At 38.9% G+C, this 21070-nt stretch overlaps 1 protein-coding gene across 1 annotated transcript in view; it reads right to left on the bottom strand.

The window, feature by feature from the left end:
* Nucleotides 1-1645: 1645 nt before the first annotated feature.
* Nucleotides 1646-21070, bottom strand: part of LOC101353403 (T-cell receptor-associated transmembrane adapter 1) — a 49242-nt gene continuing 29817 nt past the window's right edge. Inside the window, exons 4-6 of the mRNA XM_023732909.1 lie at nucleotides 12506-12567; nucleotides 10255-10343; nucleotides 1646-3756 (exon numbers count right to left, since the gene is read on the bottom strand). Coding sequence (XP_023588677.1) covers nucleotides 3499-3756; nucleotides 10255-10343; nucleotides 12506-12567 — 409 coding nt within the window. The 3' untranslated portion in view covers nucleotides 1646-3498. The remainder of the gene's footprint in view (nucleotides 3757-10254; nucleotides 10344-12505; nucleotides 12568-21070) is intronic.

Here is a 21070-nt window from a genome sequence, read left to right as displayed (position 1 = left end):
AATAAACATTAGAAAGAAAAGAAACAACTGATAAAAAGTCCTTATGAATTTTTTGTTTTAATCTGGTCTTCCAAAGGTTTGATCAAAGGGAGATAATGAAATTCCAGAAAAGCTTAACAATGTTCCCACAGGTGAGGACACAGCCAGCTTGCTTCTCTGGTCCTTTTTCATTTCAAATGGTCACTGGAGGAGAAGGGAGGAGGGACAGGTGGAACGTTGCAAAGGCAGCATATTTCAGGGCCCCCCATGTAAGAGAAAACCATCTTATACTCTCTGTCAATACTGATTAGTATTAATATCCCTCATTTTGCTTTTTCAAAGTATTTGGGAAACTATATAAAGCTGGAAAAGAGCTTAAGAAAATATGATTATCTATATTCTTACTTTAAAATATTTTCCTCGTCTTAGAAAAATATTGACCACAAAATTCCTTCATTATAATGATGAAAAATATGAAATACTTAGGAATAAATTTTAAAAATGAGCAGACTTTATTTGAAGAAACTTACTATCACATCATTGCCTTAGTTATCTAGTGCTACTAGAACAGTAATACCGCAAGTGGATGGCTCTAACAAATGGAAATTTATTCTCTCACAGTTTAGGAGGCTAGAAGTCCAAATTTATACCACCAGCTCCCGGGGAATGCTTTTTCTCTCCGTCAGTTCTGGGGGAAGGTCCTTGTCATCAGTCTTCCCCTAGTCTAGCAGTTTCTTAGTACAGGGATCCCAAGTCCAAAGGACACACTTCATTCCCAGCATCTCTTTCTTGGTAGCATGAGGTCCCTGTCCTCTCTGCTTGCTTCTCTCTTTTATATCTCAAAAGAGATTGACTCAAGATACAACCTAATATTGTAGATTGAGTCCTGCCTCATTAACATAACTGCCTCTAATCCTGCCTCATTAACCTCATAGAGGTTAAGATTTACAACACATAGGATAATCACATCAGATCACAAAATGCTGGACCACCACACAGTACTGGGAATCATGGCCTAGCCAAGTTGATACACATTTTTGGGAGACATGATTTAATCCATAATAATCATGTTCTTGAATGATTGTTTAAATATAATAACCTCTGACTCCTTTTTTTTTTGTTTGTTTGTTTAGATTTGGCTTTGGTTATGTGTTAGTGGTAATGTTTGAAAAAAAAATGATTAAATTCCCCTGGAATAATACACATATAAATAGAAAACCTTGGGAAATTAGATATGAATGAAGGTGTGCCTTACCACATATTAAAAAATAACTAAATGGGAGTGGACAGCCCTGTAAAACCAAATGAGACTAACGAGGTACAGGAGTCCAGTGACAAGGGCCAGAAACCAGAAGAGGACAAGGAAGCTGGTGATAGGGAACCCAAGGTTGAGTAAGGATGTTGTTGATGTGTCGTGAGATTGTTAACCATTGTCATAGGGCAACATTTGTAGTAACTGTTAAATGTGAAACTATTTTGTTCTGTAAGCCTTCATCTTAAGTGAGAATAACAGCACAATTGGAAGAGCGTAGTCAATGTCACTGAACTGTGCATGTAGAAATTTTTGAAATGGTGTATCTTTGGCTATGTGTATTTTCACCAAAAAAAAAAAAAAAAGAGGTTGAGAAGTTAGAGGGTTGATATGTTGTGGGGTTGTTAACCAATGTCATAAAACAACATGTGTACTTCTGTTTCATGAGAAACTATTTGTTCTGTAAGCCTTCACCTGAAGTAAAATAAAAAAAATAAAATAAAATAAAATAAAAAAATAACTAAAGTATTATGGTACTGATACCAGAAGACAAGTCAATGAAAGAGCAGGAATAGACCTAAGAATATGAAAGAATTTGATATATGATAAAGAGGATTTTTATAATCAGTGGTCAAAGGATGGAATATCCAGCAAATAATCAGTCAATAAATCATCAGAACAATTGGTTAAAATTTGGGAGACAAATTTTAGATAAGATATTCTTATACCTAAATTAATTTGAGATAATTAAAAAATGAGACCAATACAGTGGCTACTTTCATAATTTTCAGGTTGGAAGTCTTTTCTGATCATTACAACAAAGGCAGAAACCACAAGGGAGGAGTGACAAATTTAAAAGTATTTCTATAAAAACAACAGAAAAAAAATCAAAATACAAATGACAAGCTAAGAGAAAAACATCAACATTTTTATAGACAATGTTAATATCCTTAATATGTAAAGAACTCTTACAAATTGATAAGAAAAAAAATAGAAAAGGAATGTGAGTAAGCAATTTACAAAAGAAGAATTACAAATTGTCAATAAACATGGAAAAACAATTTATCAGTAAATTAAGAAATACATAGTTGAAATTGGCAAATAGGAATGGGTATACTAGAAAAGAAATGAAGCTCAATGTTTGCATAAGCATGGGAAATTAGATATTCTCTTAAAGTATTAGCGAAAATGTAAATTACTACAAATTTTCTGGAGGTACATTATGGTAAAAGCTTCAAAATATGAACACCTTTTAATACAGCAATCAATTCCTTTTCTAAGCATTTAGCCTAACGAAGTCAGACAAGTACCCACATGTGTGGAGACGCATGCTCATCCCAATGTTATTTGTAAAAGCAAAAAACAGAAGTTGGAAACAAGCTGACTGTATTTCAAAATTATTTAAATAAATCTGGTATAACCATTATTGAGATGCTCTGAAGACATTAAAAATTATGATATAGAACTATATTTTGTTATATTTAAATGTAACTCAATATACTGTTACGTGAAAAAAATTTAAACAATATGTATAAAATAATACCTCCTTTCTTTGTAAAAACAATGAAGCAGCTGATATATGTACAGGGACATGTGAGGAAAAATATTTAGAAGGATATATAAAAAATTGCTAATAGTGATTATCTCTGGCTATTGGCATTTTAAAATTCTTTTTGATATTTGTCTAATTGTTGCAAAGGACATGTATTATTTTTATAAAAAAATTTTAAAACTAATAAAGTTATTTCTATTTGGAAAGAAAAAAAAAAAAACCTGAGAAGATTATCCTGCTGCCTTCTCTTAGCAATGTGTTTTAATGTCTCCCACATCTTGCAATCAGAAATGTCTTCCAATTACGGGGCACTTCACATTGCTGAGAAATTTAACAACAAAAAAGTTGTTGACTTTTATTTTTCTTCCAATGTGTTCCAGAACATACTTATGCTTAAAATAAAAGTGTTTATTTCCCTGAGTATAAAGTGTTGTTGATAAAGTTGTGAATCTGCTATCAAGCCCGATTTGCAAACTCGATTTTATTTTACATTTTAATACTTAGGCAACTTTTAAGTGAATTCAAATAACTAGTTTTCACGGCATTACATTTGTTGTGCAGGATTAGGTGCTCTGGATTAGAAGTAAACCACCATTCCACTAACAAACTAGCCGACCACCACTCCGCCATATCGCCCTGTGTCAGGTGGGGACCTTGTTTTCTTCAACAACCATCACCAGTAAGAGCTGAATCAGTGAGCTAGATAATAGTCCAGCTAATTTATAGGATCTTTCTTTGCTCGAATCAATCCAAACAGTCTGACGGGATCATCATGAATGTTTTCCTCTACTTCCTGGCCTCCCGGTGGGAGACTGTCTAGCAAAGTGGTCTTAGAAATGCTGGCATCCAATGCACGGAGTTGCTCATCTTCATCTTTGTGTGACACAGGAACGTCCTGCTTCCTGGGCTTTCTGAGCTTCGCCTTACAGCTGTGATTTAGTGCCCCGTAGCACACCTGCGGTTCAGTGGCTGCCTAAAAAGAAAGGCATGTTAATTTTCCATTGCCAGTGGTGTCACTACCGAGGCACGGGGGAGTGCGGACGGTACTGGCGACACTTTGGGGGTGGGGGGTGACACCAGAATCAGTGTCTATAAAATTTTTGTGCAGTGTTTCAGCAGAAATATATTATTTTTTATAAAAATATCCCTGTAGTTAGTTATAACAACAAAAACATTTTTCGTAAACCCAGCTTACATGTATCAATATACCTACAAGGCTAAAACTCTATGCTAATTTACTTTTTGAACCTTCTAATGCACTCTGATCAGAGCTGTCATTATTACCCAATTACAATGACACTTCGAATCACATGGTTTTGTCTGCCTACCAGCTACAAGCATGTGCTGTTGTTTTCCTTGCTGCTGGTATTTTTATAGTTGCAGATTTTGTCAAATTTTCTGGTGTTTTAGCTACAATACTGTCGTAATTGGTATTTGTGAATCTATATCAATCACTTTTTTGAGAATTAAGTAGTAATTAAAGGAAAAGGAGAAAAATCAAAAAGCTTTTGCTCAGTTACTAAGAATGTTGTAATTCAATGTAAAAAGATTTTACAAAAGAATGTTGTTTTAGTATTCATATAATCTAAGAAATATTGTATTTAAGCAATTTACAACTGTATTTATCACATATTATTCTATGATTAAAATTGATAATAAACATTACTAAGGATTCCGTAAGGTCTGGTAAGGGGAGAGGGCTGTCTGGGGGTGACACCAGCCCTAATGGTGCCACTGTTCATTGATAGCCCATTCTTTAGTTGTGATGGCTTCTGGGAACTTCTATGACCTATGTAAAACAAGTAGCTTGTTTTCTGAGTTTCAGCTACCTTAGTTTGCCAGATATGTCCTTAGGATGACAGGAAGAAAACAATACTCAACTCAAGAAATTTGAGTGGAAAACAAAAATGCTTAGATGAAACTTTTTCCTGTACTGTTACTGCTTTCGTAAACTTAAAATGCACTTGAACATTTTAGATGAACTCTGACCTGCTCGCACCCCTACTGCCACCTCAGGTAGCTCTGCCCCTATGTTACTGTTACCGAAGAGCAATGTTCAGTTTGTTAACCTGTGAATAAACAGACAGGAAGGACTTTAACAAACACGGGGTCTCCTCTACATATGCTTAGGAACTGGTCACTTAATGGTACCTGTAAAAATCCTCAATTTTTCTACATTTTTAGAGCTTCGGAATTATAAAGATAACAGTATCCATTAACTTGACAAATACAGCAAATAATTAAATTTCACATCTTTCCCTACTGTTTCCTCCTAGCTTGCCTGCCCCCAGATTCCATTTGAGCTCATTTTAGGTTGGTTTTGGAGATACCCATTTACATCCAAGAGGGCCTGGTGGTTTTCTCTGGCTGTAGCTGTTGTTGGGTGCCATTGAATTGATTCCAACTGATAGCCACCCCATGTGACAGAGTAGAACTTCCTCATAGGGTTTTCTTGGCTGTAATCTTTATGGAAGCAGATTTCCAGGTCTTTCTCCTGTGGAGTTGCTGGGTGGGTTTGAACCACCAACTTTTCAGTTAGTAACCAAGTGCTTAACCATTGTGCCATCACGGTTCATTTTCTCTCTGGCCTAGAGCTGGTTCAATACCAGTTTAAGAAGGTTAAGACACTAGGGAGACTCAGGGATGCAACTGGCATGGAGGCAAGATCTTTAATTTCGTGTTGGAAAATTTAGGATTGAAACCCAGCTGTGTCAAATACAGACCATGGGACTGTGGGCCTCAGTTTTCTTGCCTGTAAAACGGGAGTAGTAGTACCTATCTCACAATGTTGTTGTTTAATTAAATAGAGATAATTAATATATATGAAAGCTATAACCACTGCCCAAAATTAAGGTAGTATTATAATTGTTAGAAGTTGTAGGCTAAAACTTTAGGACAGTCATTGAATAAACCTAAAACTTCTGTGTAAAAGGTTTATGTTTAAGTGTAGGTCAAAATTATATCAATGGCAGGAGGTGGGGCGATAAGGCAGTATCATTGGATTAACAAAATACCTAATGCATCAGTAACAGCTCCTTGTTGGCACTCATTTCCATGCGAAGAGTCAAAAGCCTTATATTCTCTACCAAGCATAAGAGATGGTTCTATTTACAACCTCTCTGGTACCTTTGTCTGGTGTTTTACTCCTAAAATAATCATCTCTGGAAAATTATAATAGCTTCCTAATTAGTGTTTTTGCCTCCAGCCCCTTCCCTCTGCCATTGATCCTATATACCGTCTTCAAACTTTGTTCCTAAGAACTTTTATATCTTCACCATCATGTTCCAAAAAACTTCAGCTTACATACTAGAATCTGAATTTTATATCCCACCATTCAAGGTTTTCCATATTTAACCTTTTCAATTTTAGTTTCCATTGCTTCCCTGCATAAAGTGTGTGTTCCAGGCAAACTGGACAATTGGCTGTTCTTGTACACACCTCGTGCTTTTACCTGTCCTCCCTTTGCTCAGAAAGATAGAGAAGGAGATGTCAGTGATGTTCAAAACAACCAAAACACACTCACTCAGTAGTACCTAGGGTGATGTCTTTGTTGTCTTTCCTGTACTTTGTTCCATCCCTCTTTCTTTTATAACTTCCCTCTTTTCCTCTGGAAATCCCTCTCCTCTGTCTGGTCCTAGAGAGTCTGTCAATTACAGTGCTGTAACCCCAACCAGCCAGGATGAGGCATGTCACCTGGACTAGTTACAGCACCCATCCTCCCTAGTAACACAGATTGGCCCAAGAATGAACATGTGACTTAAGCAAAGCTAATTAGATGACAGAGCCCTGGTGGCGCAGCAGTTAAGAGCGTAGCTGCTAACCAAAACGTTGACAGTTTGAATCCACCAGCTTCTCCTTAGAAACTCTATTAGGCAGTTCTATTCTGTCCTATAGGGTTGCTATGAGTCGGAATCCGCTTGATGGCAACAGATTTGGTTTGTTTGGTAATTAGATGACAATTCCCTGAGTGGTGCAAATGGTCAATGCTCTGGGCTGGTAATTGAAAGACTGGAGGTTCGAGTCTGCTCAGAGGCACTTCAGAAGAAAGGCCTGGTGATCTACTTCTGAAAAATCAGCCATTGAAAACCCTATGAAGCACAGTTCTACTCTGACACACATGGGGTCACAATGTGTCAGAGATGGCTCAATAGCAACTTTTTTGGTTTGTTTTAATTAAATGACGTCTTTGGGAGTTATATACAGATTCAGGGATAGAAAAGGTGCTAATTCCCTATGGTTGCTTGGTAAACCCAAAAAAAAACAAAAACTCGTCACCGCCAAGTCAATCCCGACAGAGTAGAACTGCCCCATAGGGTTTTCAAGCACGGCTGGCAGATTCAAACTGCCAAACTTTTGGTTAGCAGTCACTTAACCACCGTACCACCAGGGCTCCTTGGTGGAAAGCTGAAAATCTGGGTCTGCCGGTGGTTTGCTCACCTCATGGAGGAAGTCTGTGTTAGAAGAGAATAAAGTCAGTGACAGAAATACAGAGGAAAAAGAAAGATCGCCTCCATGTTCAGTCATCCCAAATTAAAGTACACCCTTAGGTCTCCCAGTATTATAAGCCAGTAAGTTCCCTTTTATGGAAAGTGGTTTGAATTGGGTTCTGCACTTATAACTGAAAGCATTCGGATATAATGCATGTCTGGTCAACAACTGATCAACTTCATCAAGTGCTGTAGCGTTCAAAGAACGTACATCCTGAGAAAGGACTGCAAAGTGGATAGCCACTTAAAACTTCCAGAGTGGGGTTTCAGCTGAGCAGACGGGTGGAAGACGTACTGCCAGAGGGAAAGAAATGTGTATCTATGGAAAGAAACGGAAACAATAAAGGAAGATGAGAACCAGTTTAGGAGTTAGAAGGAAAAAACAGGCTAAAGTAGGTTTTGGTGTTTTTGTTTTTGTTTTTGTCTTAAATATTGGGGAGATTGGTGCTTATTGGTAGGCGAATTACAATATCCATTTAAAGAAAAATTAAAAAATGGAGAAAAATTAAATAACTGAGGGCACAAGGTCCTAAAAGAAACAGGAGATGAGGTCAAGAGCTTAAAGAGGAGCATTAGCCTTGTAAGGGAGAGAGAATGCTGCTGATACAGGAGGCGTGGCGGAAATGGATTAATTTTTGACATAGAAATAAGGGAAGATGCAAAAACTCACACTCGTGCCTCAATTATTTTAGAACATTGGGGCTCTTGTGGACTCTCATTTCATTACCAGGTTCCCTGATTAATTCTGATTAATACTAGACCGAGATACTAAGATTTCAACTCTCAATCATACATATCATTTCCAATGGGCAAGAAGCTTATTTTAACTTTTTTTCCCAACAAATAAACACTTTATTGATCAAGCTGTATGTACAATGTTGTGGGTTCCTCATGCTTTTGTAACTGAGTAAAATAAAGTAAGGATTGTAATAGCAAATTGCGGAGTGTTTTTGATGATAATGATTATTCTAATCAAATGGAATTGAGCCAATATATTACTTTTAATCCATGAAACTAAATTTGTGAGAAAAGTATAATGTAATATGATAAAGAGCAGTTTTCTCAGAAGTATCTTTAAATATGTAATTTCTAAAATCACAGACTTTAAAAAACATTTTAAGGCTTGTATAGTTTCCACTTGAGTAGAAACCAGATGCAGCTCAAACGAAACTGATCTACACAATTCACATGTATTAAACAATAGCTTCTATTCAGAATTCTCAGTTCTTTTACCACTAAGGCACTGTGAATCTCTTCATCTCAGATGATGTGGTTATTTTAACCTTCTTTGAGAAGTTTTCTTTTGTAATCATAGACTTAGCAGATCATATTATATCATGCAGGTTTGCATACATTTTATATAAAAATACATTTTACAATTAACTGAACAACAGACCACAGATTTGCCTGTCAGATGGTGATTTTACAGTTTGCCTAAACCTCACCACATCTAGGTTTAAGACAAATTTCAAGAGGTCTGATTTCTTAGGGGATTCATGTAAAGAAAAAGAAAACAAATTCTACCTTAATGGGAAGTTTCCATGGTATGAGTCATCTTTGGGAGGAGAATGCTGTCTGTAGTTAGACAGGACTAAGTTTGGATTCTGTCTTCCCACAGAGTACCTGAATTTTCTAGGGCAAGTTATTCATCTTTTATCAGCCTTTGCAAAATGGGATGCTAACGCTGCCTGCCTCATAGGAATCAAAGTGGACAGCACATGTGTAGCACACAGCCCAGTGACCAACACACAGCTGCTCAGGAAACGCCAGCCTGTTATTATTTCTAGAGTAGGGAGAAAGGACATAACTAACGGGATGAGATCTTGGAGGAAAAGGAAGAACCATTTTAACTGAAATTTATAATACATCGGAAGCATGTAGGATAAGGATTTTGAATGGTGTTTAATGAAATCGTGCTATTGTCTGATAAATTGAACTGACTGTGGTAGGAGAAGAAAATACGCATTTCCTCTTGGGTTTTTATGTTTCCACTTAGGGTTTTGTCTTGCGTATTCTCACACAGGAGTCCCAGGGTGGTACAAATGGCTAACGTGCTGAACTCTTAACCAAAATGTTGGCAGTTTGAGTCTCCACACAGGTGCCTCAGACGAACGGTCTGGCGATCTACTTCTGAAAAATCAGTCATTGGAAACCCTATGGAGCACAGTTCTACTCTGACACACATGGGGTTGCCATGAGTCAAAATTGTCTCAACAGCAACTGGTTTCTCCCCATACAAGCTATGTGTATATTTCACAAGCTCTTGACATAAGACCACAGTCATAGAACTTGTATTAAAATTACACCTATTTGTCTTATAAAATAGGGTTCTGATGTTTTATATCCAGCTGCTTTCTTGCAGGAGCCCTGGTGGTGCCGTGGTTAAGAGCTTGGCTGCTAACCAAAACAATGGCAGTTTGAATCTACCAGCTGCTCCTTGGAAACCCTATGGGGCAGTTCTATTCTGTCCTATAGGGTCACTATGAGTTGGAATCAACTCAATGGAAAAGAGTTTTTGTTTGTTTAATTTCTTACAGAACGTTCCTCCTCTCTTCTTTCTCTTATCCTCTGCTCTCCTACTCTCCCCTTCCCTCCTGTCCCTCTCTCTCTCTGTCCTGAATTCCTAGATCTTGTGAGCATTATATATGTGTCAACTTTTATATTTACCTCTGTGAAGCACATACATTTTTCAATCTGAAAGAAATGGCTTAATTCATTATTTGAGAATATAGCCCACTTTTCCCTTTAAATCTATTACCTTGGTAAGTATACACAATTTTGACTCTTCACATGTGGTCCTGTTTACTTGTATTTGAGTGCATCTTTGAACTCAGGTCCCAGAACTTGCCGCCTGATTCAGAACATAAACTTTCTAACAGGCTGCATCAGAAGTGCATCAGAATTTGATGCTTTTATGCACTTGAAACATGATATTTGCTATGTATAGGCTGAACTTGGCCCTTGAGACAGAAAATAAAACGCACCTGTGCAGGTGGGGCCACTTCTTGCCGTTTATTCACAGATCTCTCTGGCCGGGCTTTCATTTGCTCATAGCAATTTTCATCTGTGGGTTCTCGGGAGTTGAAAAGATCATGATTTTACAGTAGGAAAACAAAGGTGCTGGCACAAATAAATACATGATCCAAACAACATTTAGCTGTTAATACAAGACCCTCAAGAATCACTTGACTAGTCCCTGTGGTGGAGAGGCAAAGAGGTAGTAAGCCCAAACTGTTCTTTGCAGGTTGAAAGGTGGAGAAGTCTTTCGCCCCACAGCATTAATAAGACAACAAAGAACGTCATTTGAGATAAAGACTAGATCACATTATTCTTTTCAGACCATTGCAAAACATGGCACTCTCAACTTAAACCACCCCTAGACGCCACAGAGACACCGTGAGTCAGAGGACTGCCTGCATTCTCTGCTGCCTAGGTGTGAGTGCCGACGGCTTGGGTGGCATGAAACACAGTGCACATACATCGATGATTACAATTTAGTAATTTGTCCTCTGAGTAAGAAGTTTTTCTCAGAGGTATTTTAAACCTGCATCCTGTTTTTGAAAAAGGGAGTTTAGATTATGATTTTGTCCCCTCATGGAACGACAGCTCGGCCAGGCTGACCGAAGGTCTGTGCCTGTGCAGTGTGGGTCTTAAGTGGGACTCTTGTGCAGGGTCCAGGCATCAGCAGACCTGCACTCACTCCACCCTGGGGGATGCTTATCGAATCTTCTGATGCCTTTCTGCCCCCAGCTACCCTCACTTAAAAGGGAGAGGAAAGAGGGCCAGTGACTTGTAGGATGGTCAGAATCGTGGCAGAAATGTGGATTGCACCAGTTTGATCCTATAGAGAAAAAAAGCAACACAGAGTAAGGGCCCATAGAGTCGGATTTCTCAAAGCATGGTCCTTGGAACTCCTGCATCAGAATCACCTACAAGGTTTGTTAAATAGCAGATTCCGAGACACTAGTTGGCAGTTTGAACCCACCCAGAGGCACCTCTGAAGACAGGCCTTGTGATCTGCTTCCAAAACGTCATGGTCTTAAAAACCCTATGAAGCAGCTCTGCTCTGAGTTGAAATCAACTCGGTGGCAACTGAAAACAACATCCTGGACCTTCTAAATCAGAATCTGTGGGGTAACACCTGTGCCCACTTGGGAATGGGAATTACAGGTACTGTGGGCTTCAAGTCACTGCAACTCATAAGAATGCACAAGTCCTCAGATATTACAGGTTGGCACCATGATTCTGCAAGGTAAAACAGGAAGGTAAATTATTTTTAATAGTATATTCCTGAAAATAGTTTCTGATTTACTTAGAGTGCAGAGATTTGAGGACTTACAATGGAGAGGACAAAATTAAATAAATTCTGGAATCCAACATTCCAGACTTTAGAATTTCTTTCTGCTTTGATATAGACATATTTAGATAAAGTTAGTTCATTACTGGGATCCCTGGGTGAGACCTAGAGACTAGCAGGAATTAACCTCAAGTCTCCTGTCACGAAGTAAGGGAAGAGAGGTGCTTGCAGGAAAAGAGCAGATTTAAAAACATACATTATCCTGGAAGCTTCTCTCATCAGGGCTCTGGGACCCAACGAGGGCCGTCTGTTTTGAAGACTCTGAAGTCCTCAAAAAACTCTAAAGGGTTTTGGTTTTAGTTTGTTGGGATGTTTCAAGTAATAGAGGATGCTAGGCACTGAAGAGTACTTATTACACAAGAACAAAAAATGTTTAAACCTCTCAGTGACTATTTAGCTCTCTTCTCTTCTCTCGCCTGCCATCAACCCAGCCCTCTGCTCTCTTCTTATAAACAATCCATTAAAGCAGAGAAATCAGAGGAAGTGTCATTGTTCCAGATTATTTGCTTTTGTATTCAGAGCACAAAGCACTGCTTCTGTGGACCATTCTCTGTTCTAGAAATAGCTTTATTTCATAGAATTCTATGTGCCAAAATTAATGGTAATGGAGTCTTCCTGTATTCACTCTACTGCTAGAGTGAAATGATGATAATATAGAAAAACAGGATGTTGATTTACTGAATACTACAATGCATTTTACAATACGCAGTTTTAGAAATATAAACTGAGTGACTTTAATCTCTCTTGAATTTATGGTTACCACTGGGATATTCAAATGTGATTATGATAAAAATAAGCCACCTCAAATTCTTTGTGGAATAAAGTGGGCTATTACTGAATATACTGATACATTTAATTTATGGAAAAATAAAACTTACCTGAGACCACATCATCTAAGTTACCATAAATTGGTATGTCTTCAAGAAAATATTCATCATCCCTATAACAAGGAAAATAATTTATATTATTAAAATCCACTTTACATATAGTTCAGAATTCCTCAGCTGAATCTGATACTGGATGAACTATTGCCTGCTCTTGTTCAGACACAACCAATATCAGCCAAGGGAGGTGTTTGTGTGTGAGTGAGGACACGTGTGGGTGGGGTGGGTGTGAGTATGTGTGTAGGCGTGTGCATGTGTCAACTTAAAACATTGTTTTGGACCTTCTTTTAGTTCGTACTGATGGCAAATACTTATTCAGTACTTCCTGCGTGTCAGGTGCTGCTTGAAGTGCATTTCATGTATTTGTTCATTTAATCCTCACAGTAACCCCACCTGGTAGGCACTCCACCATCCCATCTTACAGGTAAGGAATGTGAGGCATAGCAAGGTTAAGAAACTTGTTCTAGGTCAGGAGACTAGTAAATGATAGAGCTGGGATTAGAACCTAGATTATCTGTGCTCTTAGGGTCAGATCAACTCGACAGTAATGGATTTGGTTTTTTGGGTTCTTAGTTATAGATTCTCTCTTTACTTACCCAGAGCACCATTTTGAACACTACCTTAAAACTATATTTACTAAATAAATATAAATGGACAGTGATGATAAGAAATAAAAGACTAAACAAATATTGCAGATTTAGCTCAGCAGATGCAATGAAATTATTGATCACCTATTAGGCCCTGTGGCTGTGCTAGTGTTTCACGTGCATTGTATCAAAGGCCCAGGGAAATACCGCAAAAATAGTATTATTATTTCCCACTTTACAGGTGGAAGGCTGAGAGTCAGATAGATTGATTTATTTTCCCTAGCCTTATATGTAATGAAAATATCAGTAATAACTATCACATGTGAAACCTTTGCTCTTACCAGGCTCACCACTAAGTGCTCATTCAGCCCTCAGAACAACCTATGAGATGCATATTCTTATTTCCATTGTGCAGATAAGGAATTTGCAACTCATAGAGGTTAATTAAAGTGTCCAAAGATGTACAGCCTTCAATTGGGACTATGAGTCAGAATCGACTTGACGGCACACAACAACAATAGCAGTTTAATGCAAGTCTGCCCTAAAGCTCTGAGCTCTGTCCACAACACCAGGAAGCCCTGCAGAAGGTGACCCATTCAAGGGCTGTAGGGACAGTCTAGGCCCCCGCTGCAATCAGGAGAGCTGACAGGAATATACGGCTATTTGTTCTCACTATTTGATTAAATTTATTTATAGCCTCATTTTAGTAATCCTATTAGGATTACACTAGACATCCTACCATTGTCACCAGACAGTTATAATGGCCCCAGTGACCAGCTTTTGTGACTAAGAACAGAGAAAAATATCAGGCAGTGAGAGTGGCATTTCATAAAATAGAACTTGCTGCTGTAAGTCTGAGGTTACATAGCACCAGCAGCAAAAGGGAACCGCACTGAAAGAAAGGACTCTTAGGGCATAACACCTGTATCACTCCCCATGCTGTGAAAGACAACACAGTATATGTAAGTAGGTGTCCTCAAAAAAAAAGTAACAGATCAAATGATACCTGTATGGAATGGTTTGAAAATTCCAGACACTGGCATGTATTTCGCTTATCTGGTAACAAAGGAACTCATCTGTAAACTTTTTTTTCCATCATAATTCAATACAGCTTAATACTGGGATACAGAGTTGTCCCTTCCCAGAGTTTTTCTCTAGTTATGCAGATAATATAATAGCAAAAGGTGAAAAATTCTTAATAAGTCAATCCATCCATTTTCCCAGCCCATATAGATACCAGGTACAATTTACAAATGATAAATCATGTCCATAAAATGAACATCATTTCTTTCCCTATGAATGAAAACAAGAGTGATTTATAATGCTGTGCCCTATGTGTACAGGCAGGTCTCAAATGATTAATCATCTCGCATAAACTATTATTCAGGAGCTGTTGCCTAACCAACAAATTAAAAAATATACTTTGTCTTAGCAGTGCCAAATAGCTCCAGTCTATTGCAAATATCTAGTTCACTTCAAGTGTAAATATTTGGCAGCGTTTTATTTAGAAGATTAATTACTTTAATGAATAAATGAGCCCATATCTGAGAATCTAGTATACTTTGAGTTTTAGGCCCAACAAGACCCTGCATTGCTCTGAACATGTCTGAAACGGTGTCTTAGTTTCCAAGTGCTGCTACAATAGAAGTACCACAAGTTGGTGGCTTTAATGAATAGAAACTCATTTTTTCACAGGTTAGGAGGCTAGGAGTCTGTATTCAGGCACTAGGTCTAGGGGAAGTCTTTCTCTGTCAGCTCAGGGGGAAGGTCCCTGTCTCTTTTTTTCCTCCCCCTTAGAGGTCAGCAGTTCAAATCCACCTGCTGCTCCTTGGCAGCCCTATGGGGCAGTTCCATTCTCAGTTTAACTCAATGGCAATGGGTTTTCTGAGTGGTGCAATGGTTAAGAGCTGGGCTGCTAACAAAAATGTCACTGGTTGGAACCCACCAGTGGCTCCGTGGGAGAAAAGACCTGGCAATCTGCTACCTTAAAGATTACAGCCTAGTAAATCCCATGGCACAGTCCTACTCTGTCCTATAGGGTCACTATGAGTCAGAATCAACTCAACGTCTTGATGGCACACAATACACTGATACAGCCTCATTAATGTAACAAAGAAAACCCGATTCCCAAATGGGATTCATTCATAGGTATAGGGGTTAGGATTTACAACACACATTTTGGGGGGACACAATTCAATCCATAACAAATGGTCTTCTAATCAATAAGTACATTTACTGACACACCAGAATTGAAAATAATATTAACTATAGCATTTACTAGTAGAGTCCTAATTTTCTAAAACCAAAAAACCCATTGCCATCAAGTCAATTGCAACTCATAGTGCCCCTGTAGGACAAAGTAGAACTGCCCCATAGGGTTTCCAAGGAGCTGCTGGTGCATTCAAACTGTCGACCTTTTGGTTAACAGCCGAGCTCTTAACCACTGCACCACCAGGGCTCCCTAATTTATATTTTCTCCAGAGCCTATCTTAAAATTTTAATTTATATTTTATGATAAATTCCTTTTAAAAAAATTCCTCAAGTACTTCATAATCTAAATAGATTTGAGCAAGTAAATTTAACTTTTAAAAATATCATTACTTCTACCTGGATGATCTGGACTTAAATTCTGCCTTTCAGTTTTCTTTAAAACAAGGATATAAAACTATTTGATGTTAAATATAAAAAGGATATAAAAGTATTTGATTCCAACTGCCAAATTCTATAACTATAGAGTCACAATATCTAAATAAAAATAAAACACGGAAAGATATTTCTAAAACAAATAAATAATGCTATTTTAAAGGACTGGAAAGTTGTCAGATGAGGAAAGAGCAAGCTTAGAGGTCTATTAGAAGTTGGTTTTGGTAAATGTTAACTTGATTTGTTTAATAGACATTTCTTTGAATGGGAAGATATATAAATTTGGGCTCCATCAGCATGTAAATATTACTGAAAGCCACGAGAGAGGCTGAAATGACTTATGGAATGAGTATTGATAGAGAAAAAAGGAGGTTCACTAGACGAGCCCTCTAATGTTTAATGTTCAGGAGCCACGACGGAAAAGGAGCTGCTGGGAGACAGGAGGAAAACCAAAGAGGGGAACAGCCTGGAAGGCCAGAGAAGGAAGTGAGTCCGGTAGAGAGTGACAACGTATCAAACGCTATGGGTGGACTGAGTAAGATAAGACCATGAACTGCTCGGGCGGAGTTCACTGGTGATCTTGACAAGAGCTGAGCCTGTGGATTAATGAAGACAGCAGATTAAATAGAATGGTTTCAAGAAATAAGAGGGGAAGAGAATGAGAAGCCAACAAATACTGATGGAATGTAGATGGACCTTTCAAGTTTTGATATAAACGAGTGCAGAGAATAGCTGTAGGGCAATCTAGAATCAAGGACGCATTCTTTTGAGGTAGGGGATAATACAGTATATGTTGATGGAAAAGATACAAAAGAAACAGAAAAAGCAATGACCCAGGAAAGAAAAGAGAAAGTTGCTAGAGCGATGTGTCCTTGAGTATACACTTACTGTTTGCTGTTTTTTTCAGGGACTGTGACATGGGTGCAGATGTGTTGAACTTAGCATGGGAGAACACTACAGATAGAACCCTGTTCCAGGGCAAGAGAATAAACTCCAGCTGTATTTTGTGTGGCTGGAGGCTAAGAGACTCTAGCGAAGAGGATGGTTAATGAACTTTTATAGCAAGAGTATCTAACACTAAATTTGCATTCTCTTGATCAGTATTCAAATTCCCCTCTACTATGCCCAATTTCTCATAGAGTCTGTTGAACACAATGGACTTATATTGACTGTGCTTTGGAGCACTTAGAAAGGAGGATACTTTGCCAAACTTTTTGCAAAAATTTGCAAAAGAACTGCTGACGTGGAGAATTTTGGAAGAGATGGGGAAAGAACCTTAAAGCAGTGATATGAGCTAGACGTTATAAGAAACAACCAAGAATACGATTTTTGGAATGCTGAGCACTTCCCAGGGATTGTGAGAAATACTTGAGAAGGGAACTGGACTTCTTGTAGTCACAGAGGGCCCAGGTTCTGGTTATCTTTATATTAAAATAAACAGAAGTGTAGAAACCTTAGAGACAATTACATTAAGTGTGGCAGTGGCTATGGTGAGGGCCTCGTCTGCATACCCACTGGAAGTCTGAGATGCCCGGGAAGACTATCTGGTGGTTCTGTTGTCATAAGGATGCCTGAGCACATGGAGAACAGCTGGAGAGGACAGCGGAATAAAGGCCTGCTCCAGAGCATAAGATAAGTCTGTTTAGCAAAGATGAGAAGAGAAAAGGGCCCCCACCCTGCAGAGCTGTCTAGAAATCAAAGAAATCAGCCTGAGGCAGGGGAATAGCTGAACTGAGGTATACTTTGTGACAAAAGCACATTTGAGTGCCACACAGGGGCAGACCATGCAAAAGCTGCTGGGGATTTGTCTTAAGCTTTTTGAGAAAGATTTTGAAAACTAAAGAGAAATGATACGCTTAAAACAATTGTCAACCTGGACTGCTCTCCTGAATTAGGGAGTGAATATACTACAAGTAGGCCAGAATTTTCTTACACCTTAATTTTCATCCAATAAGAAGTGATTTAGGAAATTAATATTAGAATCATTTGTTCCCTCTCCTTGAGCATAGAGAATGTGACCCAGCTGGAGCTGGGCTCACAAGGACTCACAAGGACACATCAACTGAGCCCTGAGGTATAAAGACAATAGCTAAGATAATCTTGGAAAATATCTTTTAGGGAAACTTTCAGATAAAGCCAATCAAACAGAACACAGAAGACTTTCCACTCTTATCTCTTTCTATTAGCATTTAGTGAATAGAAATTTGTTGGACCAATGAAGACCCTCCTGACTCTCGTTACTGAAACCTGTACCAATGATTGTTAAGAAAGACAATTCAAAATGTAGGATCACAGTTTCTAGCCAATATGAAAAGGCTAAGCTTTCAGTGGTTTTGCCCATTTGTAAAGTTAATATATACTGATGACTCTGTAACTGATCTTTGGACAACGGCAGACTTGGCTGTGGCAGCATGCTTGTCTGTTTTCCCATTCTTGCCTATTCCGTAATGTTCTTCGGACTTGGGCAGACATGGCTCTAGCAACATGCTTGTCCACTTCCCACTTCTGCTCTTTTGAATATATGCCAAATAAAACTTTCTTTTTGCTGTACTCAACTTTGTGATGTTCTTCCCCTACAACAGAAGTAATTTTTTATCAATTACCTTATCCTGAGTGTTTTCCTCTATGCAAGTAAAATATTGTATCATAATCTTTTTTTTAGATCATGAAACTGAACTTCATGAATGTTCAGTCATTTGCCCAAGATTACAAATGGAGTAATTCCAACAGTTTACTTAAAATCCAGAATTATCTGCATCCCCAAACCATGATTATCACTGCATTATCCTAAAACCAATAAAAAGACAACAATTGTGTAGAATTATTTTTTTAAAGGAAAAATAAAGTACCCCAGAAATAAAATACCAGGAAATGTGTATCTGGTGGATTTTCTATTAGATTTAGATGCTATGCTGTCCTTACAGGGATTGTGTTTCTGATCTACTATTGTGAGAAGGGCAGGGATTTAGCAAATCAAGAAGATAAGATCCGAGAAGCAAATATCTTTCCCCTCCAGCATAGCTTCCTACCTCGCCTAGTACTGAGTAGGGACAGGGAGACAGTGCAGTGGGGAAACTGGTGTGGTGGGAGCTTACTCCTGGCCATCTAGCTCAAACCATTCTGGAACTGAGGAGGTATCAGTCATGCTAGCTCCACCTAAACAAGATAACCCTTATTTCCACTTGCTCTGCTGTAACGTTTATTTGTAATGACTGCAGGTAGTTTTAAGTTTGTTTTGTTTTTTCCTGGAGCCTCCATTCCCCTGCAAAGGTGATTTTGGTTCACATATGTCTTAGTTATTTAGTGCTGCTTTAACAGTAATACCATAAATAAACGGCTTTGACAAACAGAAATTTGTTTTCTCACAGCTTAGGAGGCTGGAAGTCCAAATTCAGGACTCTGGCTCTAGGAGAGGACTTTCTCTTTGTTGGCTCTGGGGGAAGGTCTTGTTTCTTTAGCTTCTGTTTCCTCCTTCCTTGAGGCTCTGCATGTGTCTTGGCATCAATCTCTCCCCCATCTCTGCTTGCCTAAACTGCTCTTTCATCTCTTGTAAGAGATTGACTCCACGCACACCCTACACTAATCCTGCCTCATTAACATAGCAGAAAAGCCATTCCTAAATAGGACTATAACCACAGGCATAGAGGGTAGGATTTACAACACGTATTTTGGGGGGACACAATTCAATCCATAACATTCCATCCTTTGGCCACCCAAAATTCATGTCCTTGCCGCATGCAAGACACATTCACCCCATCACATCATCCCAAACATCTTAAATTAATTCCAAGTCCAAAATCTCATCCTCTGAATCATCTAAATCAAATATGGGTAAGACTTTAGGCTTATTCCATCCTGGGGCAAAATTCCTCTTCATCTGTGGACCTGTGAAATCTAAAATACAAATTATCACAAGCTAGACATTTCCATCACAAATGGGAGAAATTGAAGGGAAAGAAGGGATAACAGGCATCAAGCAAGTCCAAAACCCAGCAGAAGAAATTACATCAAGGCTTGAAAATAATCCTGTTTTCTGAGACCATCTGGGCAATGGGCCTGCCCTCCAGACTCTGGGTGTTGGCCACACTTTATGGATTCTGGGTGGAGACCCCTTGGCTCTGGGATTCAGCTCCGCCTTCCAGGCCCACTGGGACAACAACTCTGCTCCCTCAGCTTTGGTCGGCCCCATTCTCCTACCCGACTCCCTCAGCCCTGGCAGGCACCATTCTTCTGTCCCTCCAGCATGGCAGCTGCATGCCCTCAGATCTGGGCAGTGGCCCCCTCCCCTCGGCACACCTTAACGGCAGCCTCACACTCCCGAACATAGTTAGCAAGATCCAACTCTTTCAAACCTAGGATGCTGTGGCCCCACACTTTGAAACGGAGGAGGCTGCTTCCTGTGCTCCTTCCAACAGTTCTGCTGATCTCTGAGCTGCTGCAGGGATGGTCTTTTTCTTTTCTATGAGGACAACAGATGTAGCTCCTTTGGCCTGTTTCTTGCCTGCAGAATTCCAAGAGGCAGACAGCGTTCTCTCCTTTCGCTCATTCTCTGTCCCTTTCAGTCTAAGCTCATGGTTTTTCTGCTGTGGTAGTTGGTTAGATCCATCAGTCACAGGCTTAATCCTTTTAACAACAAGTTGTGTAGCCATGTCCTTGGTGAGCATTGTAGTACATGTGTCCTTAGTTTGTACAGCAGAATTTTCCAAATCTTTTTCTGTTTTCATTTTGCACAGTTCATTTTTAAGTCCATCTCTTTCCTCTTGCATTTTGCTATAAGTGGCAAGGAGAAACCACACTGCCTCTTTAAGATCTTGCTTAGAAATCTCATCAGCCAGATATCCAAGTTCATCACTTACAAGTTCTACCTTTCACCAAACATTTGAACATGATTTATTAGTTATTTGCCACTGCATAAAAAGCATTGCCCATCCTCCATTGTCTAATTGCATGTTCATCATTTTCTTTTAAAGCCTTACCAGAAGCACGTTTAATGTCCACATTTCTATCAACATGCTGTTGCTGGTGCCATATGTATTCTCTAAGACAATAGAGCCTTTTTCTATAGCTCTCTTCGCTTCCTTCTGAGCCCTCACCAGAATTGCCTTTGACGTCCATAATTCTAACAACAGTCTCTTCAAGGCGATCTAGGCTTTTACTATTAAAAAAAAAAAAATTTGTTGCTGATGAGTCGATCTTGACTCATAGTGACCCTGTAGGACAGAGTAGAACTGCCCCATAAGGTTTCTAAGGAGCAGCTGGTGGATTCAAACTGCCCATCTTTTGGTTAGCAGCCGAGCTCTTAACCATTGTGCTACCAGGGCTCTTGGCT

This window comes from Trichechus manatus, unplaced genomic scaffold (genome assembly GCF_000243295.1).
Source record: "Trichechus manatus latirostris isolate Lorelei unplaced genomic scaffold, TriManLat1.0 scaffold00055, whole genome shotgun sequence".
In the NCBI taxonomy this organism is placed as follows: Eukaryota; Metazoa; Chordata; class Mammalia; order Sirenia; family Trichechidae; genus Trichechus; species Trichechus manatus.
This window is presented reverse-complemented; position numbering and strand designations above follow the sequence as displayed.